Source organism: Ornithorhynchus anatinus, chromosome 18, assembly GCF_004115215.2.
Source record: "Ornithorhynchus anatinus isolate Pmale09 chromosome 18, mOrnAna1.pri.v4, whole genome shotgun sequence".
Lineage (NCBI taxonomy): Eukaryota > Metazoa > Chordata > Mammalia > Monotremata > Ornithorhynchidae > Ornithorhynchus > Ornithorhynchus anatinus.
The window spans coordinates 34,904,693-34,917,106 of NC_041745.1; the positions used below are offsets into that span (position 1 = coordinate 34,904,693).

Consider the following 12,414-nt stretch of genomic DNA (forward strand, 5'->3'; position numbering starts at 1 on the left):
TGAGCCCCATGTGGGACTCTGTCCAAGCTGGTTTGCGTGTATCCACCCCAGCGCTTAGTTCACTGTCTGGTACATAGTGAGCGCTGAACGAACACCACAATTATTATTATTAAGCTCAGGGGTCCGCACCAAATCAGAAATAAAATTAATAACAACTAGCTCATCTGAAATCTATGAAGAATGGATTTTTGACAAGGACGGGGACTGTTTCGAAAAAAAAATTACAGGTAAAGCCACAAGACAGGTCGATATGCTTCCTATAACAGAGGATGCAAAAGATACGAAGGATAATCTAAGTAGGCAGAGCGGTCGATTTTTCATGAATGCTTCAATTAAAATTTCTCAGAAGGCCCCTGTCGTATCTTTCGGGAACTTTTAATCCTTTGCATCTCCGAATTCCTACCACGTCCAATTATTTTGTGTAAATTAAAGGTAAAACTAATTAGGCACCAACTCTATTTCCTATGAATTCGATATGACAAAATCCGATAACATCATTTACTTTTTGAGTTACTGTTGAACTCAATGTGAATCGGGATTACCAAAAGTTTCCTTGGGAAGAACGTTTAGGGTCTCTAACAACATTTGAATACAAACACAAGTGCTCGTGCATGCACAGGCACACTGGGGGTGGGGATGGGAGGGGTGCAGAGGACTTACAAATTCCATTTAAATAGAACAAAAAATAGTTTAGGGGCAATAGAATGGTACTGATTAAAAGGAAGTGTCCTCTTAAATGTAGCAAAGTTGAAGTAAATACCCCAATGGAAGGGGAATTTTCTAACTACGACTTTGAATGTAGAAGATCTACACGAGCGTGTCAAGGCAAGAACAAACGCTGTAAAAGTTTTGTCGGAGCCAAAAAATTAAGTTAGACATTAACGGAAAGTGTCAAATGGGAAGGCCACCTCTCCCATGGGCTAATTAACAGAGAGTTCAAAACTGAGATGCGGCTGCCTGTGGCAATCCCTCCCTTCCCTTCCTTTGGTTGCATCATCTTTTTCCTGCTCTGGCCTGGTTGTGAGGAGACAAAGCAAACCGGCTTTTTACCAAATCTGAATTTCTAGATGCAAAGGGGTGCCTGACAGGACTCGCCAGCATCGTGTTACTTCTAGACAGGAAGCAGATCCAGGAGGCGGAGAAAAGGAAAACAGCTTTACTCTAGTGTCCTAGAAACGGGGCCGTGGAATGAGACTGAAGATGGGAGATCGAGGGTGGCAGGCGAGACTCACGCGGCAAAGAGGGAGTGGCTCGAGCTCACCCGGGGAATCTTTGGGGACGGGCACGCAGGTTGCTCCTTGACCCAGCTGATGATTCTGGGAGCAGAGGGCATCCTTTAGAGGTGGCACCCAACACGCTCACTGCCGCAAAGTCACCCCTGGGCCAGACGTTCCCGATTCATCTTTCCAAGCCTACCTCTCTACGTTTCTATCATCTCAACTCTACAAGACGCGGCACGCTCTAATAATTGACGAGCAAATCACCATCAACCCCAAGAAGACTCTGGAAGGAAACACATATGCTTGTTCTACCTTTCCTTCCAAGTTCAGCTGCTGCATTTCTTGGTCACTATTTCCTATTCCAATAAAAGCGCACGGTTGAGATTCTTGTTCAGAACAACCATCCCGCTCCATTTGCTCTTTTTTTTTCTTCCATCCACTGCCCATAAGATACACACAGGGAGGTGGACAAAAAAACCTAAAGATGAACAAAAGAAAGATTAGATTCACAAACTCTAGCCGTAGAAACAGTCAGGTTTGAACTTTCCAATTTAGTGACACAGAGATAACAGTTCCTTTACTGAAGCTGGCCGCTCTTCTACGGAACTAAACCCGGGCCACACAGACAAGTGCGGACAGAAATGATCTCTTAAGCCTCCGTAATTTGAAATAATTAGTGAGACTTTTTTCCTCCGTGGTACTGGGGTAGTGCATCACAAAAGTGAGGCCGGAAGCCCAATACAATCAATCAACGGTACTTATTGAGCATACGCCGTGCGCGGAGCCCCAAACTAAGCGCTTGGGAGAGTACAACAGTGGCAAAAGACACGATTCTTGCCTCGAGGAACTTACAAGGAGGGAGACACAAAATATTTATGGATACTAGAAAGAAGAGGCTGAAAAGATGGGTATGGAGAAAAGCAAATATTTAAATAGTAGAGTACGCAAATTATTATGTACCCAAGTGCTACGGGTGGTAGTTGGAAGGCTATGGCCCAGGAAGAAAATTTATCAGGGAAAACCTCCTGGATGAGAGTTCTACAAAGGCACTGAAGATGAGGACAGAACTGAGGTGGAAATAGTAATAATAATAATAATGATGACGGTACGTATAAAACTCTTACTATATACTGGGGTAGACACAGGCAGAAGTCACAGTGCCTGCACAACAAGAGGCTCACGGTCTACGCAGGAGGGAGAACAGCTATTTCATTCCCCATTTACAGATGAGGAAACTGAGGCAGAGAGAACTGAAGTGACTTGCCCGAGGCCTAAGAGTAGACAGGCAGCAGAGCTGGGATTACAATCTACATCAGGCCACACAGGCAGGAGGAAAGATATTAGCAAGGGGACAAAAAGGGATGAGACAAGAACAGAGCACTGTGATATGGTGAGCTTAGGAAGAATGAAGAGTGTGAACGGAGAACAGATAAGGTACAAGGGAGGGAAAGCATCGAGGGAGGACCCTACACCCAATCGTCAGGAGGTGATGAAGACAGAACCTGGTAACCATGGAGGAGCTATGAGTAAAAAGATCTATCATGATTGCCCACTGTGTGCAGAGCACTGTACTACACTCTAGAAGAGTAAAAACAGAATTCATCAAGGTGCGCAGGATAATGTTTTAGAAAAAATTATCCCAAGAGCTCAGTGAAATATGAACTGGAGAGGGGCAATTTTGTTTTGTCAAGCTCCTGGCTTCATGAGACTTGAAATAGGGTGAGCGGAGAGAGAGCAGGAGGTCTATCCCACCCCCAACACAGCAAGAATGAGGTTCAGTCGCTGGACCACAATCCAGAATGATATTCGTATCGGTGTGAAGTCCCTGGGCGTAGTTACTTTTTTCCCTGATTCTCTTCTGAGCAGAATCAGGGAAAAATCTAACTACACTCAGGGAGATTGCCTTTGTAAAATACATTTGCCCTGTGGAAACATTGCTGTTCTGACCAATAGCCAATCACTTGACAGCTCTCTTGCTGCATCTATAAAATTGGAAATAACAGCTCCTGCCTTTCCTTATTCCATAGGGACTTCGAACAGATATATGAGAGAAAGAAGGCCTGAGTTCTCTAGAAAAAAGTTACTCCTATCTGAGAAAAACCAAATTCAGACATCAACCATTTTCAAATGCAGTTACGGCATGTGCATTTTTTTATTTTTAACGGATCACTTGAACAAAACAGCACGAAAATGCAACTTACGGGGCCAAAATTTACATTTCCATTAATTCCAGGTCTTGGTTGCCAAAACAACTAAGTGAAAAACTATAAGAATGGACTAGAGAGAAATACAGTCCACAGAAAAAAAAGTAACAAGAGGGCAGGAAGACAAAAATGAGAGCATTGCATACTCTTAGTCATTCAATTGTTTGGAGGGTCTTTGAATCCTTGTTTTATTTTTACTCCTTCATATTTACTCTGGTGCCCGCCAAACTAATTTGATCGCCTCTCTCAATTTCATATTTACAACCCAATGTAATTTGCACTTGTAGTCACTGTCTCTTCTTATCTTTTCCTTCCTTCTCTTCCTATGGGATTCTAGAACTTCTGAAAAAAATTTCTTCATAAATCTTTCTCTGAACACTCAAGTTTCTATTATATGTCTATGCGGTTTAACTGTACCGTTTATATTCCTGGCAATTTTTAACAGCCCTTCGCAAGTCTTGTTTTTTTCTGACATTCAAGTCCACTTAATATTCGACCCCTTTCTCCATTCCTATTTCCACTCCTTTCCACCACTGCTTAGCATCACTTCTTACCATTATTCTCTTTTGGTTATACCGCTCTTCAACTGTGGGCTAATTTTCCACTTTTGTGTTTTATCTCGCTCTTCCCACCTCTGCATTCCCCTCACTCTGGGATCTCACAGACCCCTTTCTTCCCTTTCTAGTCCACATTCGTGCTAAGCATCAATTATTTCTTCTGTTTTTTCCTTGAAGGTCTTGTAACATCCTCTTTCCCCTCTTGGCAGCTAACTTATCGCTATTATTTCTCCCAAATCTGAAGTTCACCTACAAGAGACTTGCTTATCACATTGCAAAATTACTGTGGGGGAAGAATATCCCCCAGGGACAAGGCGATCTCTCTTTTATAGCTTTTCATTAGTGAGGAGGGGACGCTGCTCTGAAAACCAGTGCTCTTCTCTTCCACAAGGGGGAAGACAAGCACCAGACTTAAAAAAGGACGCTATTAAAAGTTCCTTTCGAACATCATCAGGCCACTGGCTCCAAAAAGCTTAGACAGAGCTAAAGAAGCCTTGATTTTGACTCAGACGAAGCAGCTGGCTAAGTCTTTTCTAGTAATACAACTGCCTGGACGCCACCTACAACCCAAGGGGTGTGGGCAGGGAGTGTGTCTACCAACTCTTTCACGGCATACCCTCCCAAGAGTTTAGCACACCGCTCTGGGCACAGTGAGCGCTCGATAAATGCCAATGACGGGTTGATTTAACTGGAAAATGCACTTTGGCGGCTCACCTGATGTAATTGTTCTCATATCAGAGTATCAGGGGATAACGCACCAGCGCAGCACGGCGGAGTGGATAGAGCACGGGCCTGGGAGTCGGAAGGTCACGGGTCCTAATCACGGCTCCACCGCTTGCCTGCCGTCTGACCTTGGGCGAGTCACTTCACTTCTCTGTGCCTCAGTTACCTCATCTGTAAAATGGGGCCTAAGACTGTGAGCCCTGTGTGGGACGGGGTAGTGTTCCAAGCCCACTTGCTTGTATCCACTCCAGCGCTTAGTAAAGTGTCTGGCACAGAGTAAACGCTTAACAAATACCACAATTACAGACAGCAGGGGAAGATTCTTGCATGAATTTTGAATGTGAGATCCCCTTAAGGAGGTTTGCTTTACGGGGCCTCTATCTGGTTAAAGACAACATATAACTGGACACTAACAGAACTTTCTATTAATGATGATGGTATTTGTTAAGCGCTTCCTATGTGCAAAGGACTGTTCTAAGCGCTGGGGGATACAAGGTGATCAGGTTGTCCCACGTGGGGCTCATAATCAATCCCTATTTACAGATGAGGTAACTGAGGCATAGAGAAGTTAAGTGACTTGCCCAAAGTCACACAGCTGACAAGCGGCGGAGCCGGGATTAGAACCCATGACCTCTGACTCCCAAGTCCGGGCTCTTTCCACTGAGATTTATGGCCAATCTGGAGTCAGCTAACCCTCTATTAGCCACTACCAGCATCATATAGATGAATGCATTTTTTTAATGTAATTTCATTTCAAAAAAGAAGTTTCAGGATGATGATGATGGCATCTGTTGAGCGCTTTACTATCTCACTTTGCAGAATTAAAGGCGCTCATCTATAAACCCGTTTAATGAGACAATCTCCCAAGCGCTCAGTACAGTGTTCCGCAAGCAGTAAGCGCTCAAGAGATAACTACTGACTGAGTTATCAGGCACTGTATAGAATAAACTTACTGTTGAAGATGGATGCCATTAACCCAAGCAGAACTACAAAAAGTCGGGTCAACAACTGAAACTCCCAACTGCGTATTCTCTCCCAGAGCTTGTGTCCTGCACACAAGAAGTGCTTAATAAATACTATCACTACTATTACTAACTGAACAGCGACTAAGTACCTAACTGAATACAGTTTTTCTATTCTGCCCAAGCAAAGGGGTTAAGTGCAAAGGAAACATAAATGAGGTTATCAGTAGAAATTGGCTCTCTCTTCGAACTAGTCGGGGAACACACATTTCAAGGAGGAAATGACATCTCAGAAGTTGTACGAATGAAGGAAGAGGGTATGATGGGAAGAGGATATCTTATGTCAGAGGGAAACTTCGGAAACTGGAGTGGGATGAGAAAACAATGAAGGGACTAAGTCAGGAGGCAAGAGAGTGAGCCCAAAAAAGGGAAAGCGACATGGTCTGGGACCCCCTGAAATAGAGCATTAGATGCCCGTCCTGACCTGTAACGCAGTATAAACTCCAACAGGGTGCTAAAGAGATCAAAGGCATGGTCAACATGAAGGGTGGAGGAGAATATGGCAGCTGTCCACTACAAATCAATCGTATTTATTGAGCGCTTGTTGTACGCAGAGCACTGCGGAACATTTGGGAGAGTATGACACAGTTGGTAGATAGGTTCCCTGCCCACAGTGGGCTTGCAGTCTAGAGGGGGAGACAGACATTAACATAAATAAGTATAGAAAGTGTAGTGTGTGGGGCGAGTAGGATTCAAAAATCTAATTAAAAGATGAAAATCCACTGTTAAATGTGTAGTGAAGAAAGGACTGATTCAAGAGATTTGGGAAAAATGCAGTGTCCACTATTTCAAATGAGAAAGCACAGCATGGGGGAGGACTGGGATGGGAAGATGGACACATGGGACTGGGCTTAATTTCAACTGGCGATGAGACCACCACATTGGGCTGTTTATAGGCAGAGCAGATGGGAGATAGATCTGAAAAATAAGAGTGTCTGAGATGGAAGGTTGAGGGAGACAGACTAAAAGTTAAGAAAAAAATCTTAAATCGTATTCAACTGCGGATCCCTTTTGTGCTTGTTGAGCAGCAGAGAAATGTTGAGCTGTATTAACCGGGGCTCAAAAAAACCCAAAAACATTTGAACATCACAGCAAGGGGATTCATTTATATTATCTGTCCCCCGCTCTAGACAGTGAACTCATGGAGGGCAGGAATATGGTCTGTCTGCTTCTATACTGTAGTCTCCCAAACACGTGGTACAGTGCTTTGCACACAGTAAGCGCTCAATAAATACGACTGAGTGAATGACAGTGAATAGCAAAGGGCCTCTATTTCAGTTCACTTTTTTTATGGTATTTGTTAAGTCCTTACTACGTGCCGGACACTCTAAAAAACGCTGGGGTAGATATAAGCTAATCCAGTTGGACAGTCCACGGCCCACATGGGGCTCACAGTCCACATTTCCTATTTTACAGATGAAGGATCTGCATAGAGAAGTTAAGTGACTTACCCAAGGTCATACAAACAACAAAAGTGGAGGAATTGGGATTAGAACCCAGGTCCTTCTGACTCCCAGACTCCTCCTATTTCACCTGTGCAATTCAGAAATGCCATTTACTCAAAATCTTCTCCAAACTTAGAAATTTACCTGAAAAAACATGTACTATCATGGGCCATGGCAACCTGCTTAATTAAAGGATGACTTTCCTTCAGGGAGCAAGTTGAAGCAGTGCCAATACATAAAAAGGAGGTCTCTCACGGTTTTTGTTTCACACAACTGGAATCTTTTTGCTTAAAAAAAAAAAAAAATAGGATTTCTCCCCACTTTCCTCCCTGTCAAAAATGCCCAACTTCAAAATGAATGAAAACAGATTTCACCAGTTAAAGCCTAAGATAGTGTTGTAAAAACGGCTCAGAGGTTTCTCCTTTGCTCACAAATCTTTTAACACCTTCAGTGGGAGCTAATGAAGAGAGAGGATGTGGTCTCCTCTGGCCGTGTGCCCACGTCACTGGCTTTAACTGGGGGGGGGGGGGGTTCCAGCAGCGTGAAGTGCTTTGGGGAGCCCGGAGCGCCCCCCGAGCCCGTCCCCGCAGTAGGGAATCCACAGTCGGGGCCAGTGTGAGTGGCATAAAGGAACCCCACCCCATCCAACCAGCACCAATAGTTCCCTTACAATACAGGGGTTACATTTAGGACAGACTTCGTCTTTAGCACATAGGCCTCGATGGGCACTGGGGGGGGGTACGTATATGACTATTCCTTCCTACGGCACATCCCCTTCTAGCCAGACATATGTGTGTTGCTGGAAGAAAGTTCCTTCATTCCCAAACAACTTCCCATCCATGGTGGGAAGCAGCAAGGCCTAGCGGAAAGAGTACGGGCCTGGGAATCAGAGGATCTGGGTTCTAATCCCACCACGCTGCCTGTCTGCTGTGTGCCTTTAGGCAAGTCACTTAACTTCCCTACGCCTCAGTTCTGTTCTCCTTCCTAATTAGACTGATTGATTAAAAGGGAGGCCTACGACCCAGGACCGGGGCCCAGGCAGAAACTGAGCCGCGGCTGGTAGATCATAAAACGTTACTTGGCCAAGTCACAGAACTCTTTCCTGTTTTGACCAGCAGCAAGGGGTCAGTGTCACTGTGATCGTGTATTTGCTGGCAGGGAGCACTGTTGGCCTGAAGAAGCACAATGTCATTTCCCTGGGTGGCCTTTTTGATTTATGGCCAATCTGGAGTCAGCTAACCCTTGATTTATTTTAGTTCTGAGCTGATTTATTTCCATGCACGGGTCTGCTAGTCTGCACAGTTGTCTCCTCTACATTTCTAGTTTTCTTTTATTAGAGATAGTTTTCGTCTATCTAACCCTGCTCCTCTCCCACGACGCCCCAGCCGGCGCACGTGGCTCCTCTGTTGCCGGCCTACTTGCCGTCGAGCCCTTGCTCGCGTCCTCCCGCCGGCCTCGACTCCCTCCTTGTTCGTGGCCGACTAACTAAAACTGCCCCATCCTCAAAACCCTACTAAATTCGTATCTCTTCCAAGATTTGTATCTCATCCTTCCCTCACTAACCTCTCATCCCCCACTCCCTTCTTTCTCCCTTCTGCATCACTTGTGTCTGTATCCCTCCCAAACCCTTTGATACTCACCCCACATCACTTAAGAACGCAGCCTTACATTTTGCTGTTTCTCCTATCTTAGATTGCAAACTCTCTCACGGCAGCGATCGTGCCGACCAGCTCTACTACACTCTCCCAAACACTTAATACAGTGCTCGGCACACAGTAGATGTTCAATCAACATCAAAATGACTGGCTTTTCTTTCAGTCATCAGTATTATTTGAGTGCTAAGTGTGGGCAGAGAGCATTACTAGGAGAGTTCCACGGAAGAGAGACGGTCCCTACCAGCCAGAAGTTTACAATCGAATGATGGGGAGAGAGTGAGACATAAATGATATCATCAATCCAAATGCTGATGCTCTGCACACCGTAAGTGCTCAATAAATACCGCTGATGAGGAGGATACGGGTGTACGTGCAAAATTGCCAAGGGGGGCTGGCAGGCTGATGCAGCTTGGGGCTGGTGAAATTAATCAGGTAAAGAATTCCTGGAGGAGGTGGGCTGGGGAAAAGGGTGGCCTGGTCGAGTTGAAGGCAGGAGAGTTCCACGCTAAGATGGGGAGGGTAACGGGTCGAGAGGCAAGAGAGTCTTCAGCGAGGTACAGTCAGTTAGAAGGACTCAGCCGAAAGAGCTCAGCTGGGAGAGCGTCAGACTGAAGATCTAATGCTCCCTGGTTCGATCCCTGGTTTCAGCAGAGGGTTGTAGAGAGGCAGCATAGTATAGTGGATAGAGCAGGGCCTGGGAGTCAGAGGGTCACGGGTTCTAATCCTAGACCCACCACTTGCCTGCGACGTGACCTTGACAACTTAAGTCACTTCAATGGGCCTCAGTTACCTCATCTGTAAAAAATGGGGATTAAGAGTGTGAGCCCAATGTGGGACATGGACTGTGCCCAACCTGATTAACTTGTATCTACCCCAGCTCTCAGAACTGTGCTTGGCTCGTAGTAATCACTTAACAGGCACCATAATTACTATTATTAATAGAAGGTGTACACGGAAGGAGCGAAGAGGACGACTTGGGGCGTGGCAGGTGAAAAGTCTTGATCCCAATGGAAACGGGGTTTGTGCTTAATACTGAGCAAAATAAGTGGCCCCTTGAGGTTTGTGAGGAGCAGAGAGAGATGTGTCAATTAACATTTGAAGATCATCTCGGTTGCTGTTGGTGTCATACAGTCCCAACCATTTGCCCTCTCCCTTCACCCACTGCTTTCCTCTAGGGGACCTGGCCGGGGGTCTGCTGCCTTCTGGAAGAAGGGATTCAGTTGCTCTGCTGGGTATAGGATTTGGGGGACCCTCTTAATTAGCCCCACTTCTTTTTCTCCTCTTGGGCCAGTGGCTAGTGTTGATCTGTCTCACGATCCTAATGGGATCCGGTGGCCTTTTCCTTCTTCCCTCCTCCTAAAACACCAGATTTTACACTTCTTCCCTTCAGAAAAGCCCCTCTGGGCTCTGCCCCTTCGAAGAACTTCAAAACCCGATCCCTGTTCCCCAAGGGGGATCTCTCAGTCTGAGGGCTGCCACGTGGTCTTAAACAGCTGCCTAAACCAGGAACACTGATTTAGGACAAATGTCTTAAAAGCCAGAAGATGAACAAAAACTACAAGTAAAGCTTCTGAGGGTTAAAGAGATAAAAAAAAAGGTATAATAAAGGATTTGGGGCTTCAGCAAATGTGAGTCGCTCCATGAGAGGAAGATCTTCTTTCTTTCCCAGAGTACACAGGTCGAAACTTGGTGAGAGAGAGAGAGAGTGCAAGACAGAGAGAAGGAGGGAGAAAGAAAGAGAGAAAGTGGGAGCGAGGGAGAGAGAGAGAGCGAGATCAGGGAAAAACTAGCTTGCCCTCCCAACCACCGCAGGGCCTCGGAGTCTTTTTTCTTTTCCAGGAGACATGAACTATTTTTTTCCTCTCCTAAGCAAAATCTGCACCCTAGGATGAGGACTGTAAACTACTTTGAAAGTGATTTCCAGAAGTTCCGGGAGCTACAGATAACCGAAGGAATTACACTTCCATTTCAGTTCCCGTTCAGCCCCGCAACCCAGTGATCACCTGCATTCCCGGGGGTAGGAGAGAGAGGATGACATTTTCCAGGACTGGCCGGCTCGTGCCGACCAAGGACAATACACCTCAGAGACGGATGCTACTTATTATCGTACTTCTGTAGTGGCACGAGCACTGTGATTAAACGTCGTTTCATTTTTAATCGTCTGGCAAGGGAGGAAACCACTTTATGGACGAGGTCCGTTTTCACAAGAACACCTTGGGGTGTAGTGGACCAGCAGAACCCAAAAGGAGTCGTTCACTTGCTTAACATTTTTCCTCGAGATGGAAAGATCCTCAGTTCCCTTTGCTCTTAGACTTGAAGTTCCTCGAGGGAAAAAAACCATGTCCCTTATATGACCTCCAAGTGCCCAACCTAGCATTTTGCCTACAGTTGACAGCGTGGCGCAGTGGAAAGAGCACGGTCTTTGGAGTCAGGGCTCATGAGTTCAAATCCCAGCTCTGCCACTTGTCAGCTGTGTGACTGTGGGCAAGTCACAACTTCTCTGTGCCTCAGTTCCCTCATCTGTAAAATGGGGATTAAGACTGTGAGCCCCATGTGGGACAACCTGATTCCCCTGTGTCTACCCCAGCGCTTAGAACAGTGCTCTGCACATAGTAAGCGCTTAACAAATACCAACATTATTATTATTATTATAAAGTGTATTTATAAGTTGAAATGGAAATTAAGGAAGAGTGATCTGATCTGTATACTCCACAAGTCGCTGTATGGATTATCTGTGGTTTTGGGTTATCCAGTCCAAGCTTTTCATCACAATATATTAGGCTCCTGCTATGTTCAAAAGCACAACAGAAGCACTAGTATTTACCCCAGCGCTTAGAACAGTGCCTGGCACAGAGCAAATGCTTAAACACCATCCGAGACTCAAACTGGGTCTGAATATGTGAAAGAAGATAGCAGAATGTTATCCACCACCAAATAATTTTTTAAAAATCACACACTATATTATAGCAATTTCACTTGACTGAAAAGCACGTTCTGATTCTTTTACAATAAAGTTCCCTCTTGTTTAATGTTATATTAAATAGCTACATACTATCAAAAGGAACTGTTCCACATTTAACATTCAGAAAGTAATTTTCCCTGTTCACAAAACAGGTTACCTTACCGTTTTTCATTTCCATAAGACTTCTGTGCAACTTTTGCATGGAGGATTAGTACTGTTTGATCACCCCGCTCTTTTAGATAATTTCTCATTGCTTCCCTAAAATCAAACAAAAAGATCGTTACAGAGAAGAAGTTTCAGATACGACTGTCGCCTTTAAGACAGGCAAATAATGTGCCTCAACATAGAGAGACACAATTTTAATTGAGTGTGGCAAATTCTGAACTTTCAAAATATTTCAGACATCATACAGTTCCCTAAGTATCCCGTTGCCACTGTCAAAGAGAGTCCTGGGGAGGATATACCCTGTGCTGACATTGTGCAAGGTCTACTGGGCCGGCAGACAATATGAAAGTTATTATGTTTAGGGAGAACAGAGGCAGGGGAGAGTGCCTCAAATTGTAGTCCGTCCACAGTAAAGCAGCATGGCAGAGCATTCTGCCTGGGGCACCGCGCAGAAGGAGGGT

The 12,414-nt window shown here is 45.1% G+C and overlaps 1 protein-coding gene across 4 annotated transcripts in view; it reads right to left on the minus strand.

Moving 5' to 3' along the window:
- The window catches only part of RBPJ (recombination signal binding protein for immunoglobulin kappa J region), a 119,061-nt gene that overhangs the window by 15,612 nt on the left and 91,035 nt on the right, over positions 1 to 12,414 (minus strand). For all 4 annotated transcript variants that reach the window (XM_029083401.1, XM_029083398.1, XM_029083400.1 and 1 more), the window contains 2 exons: positions 11,951 to 12,046; positions 1,533 to 1,698 (listed from right to left, as the gene is read on the minus strand). In XM_029083401.1, coding sequence (XP_028939234.1) covers positions 1,533 to 1,698; positions 11,951 to 12,046 — 262 coding nt within the window. The remainder of the gene's footprint in view (positions 1 to 1,532; positions 1,699 to 11,950; positions 12,047 to 12,414) is intronic.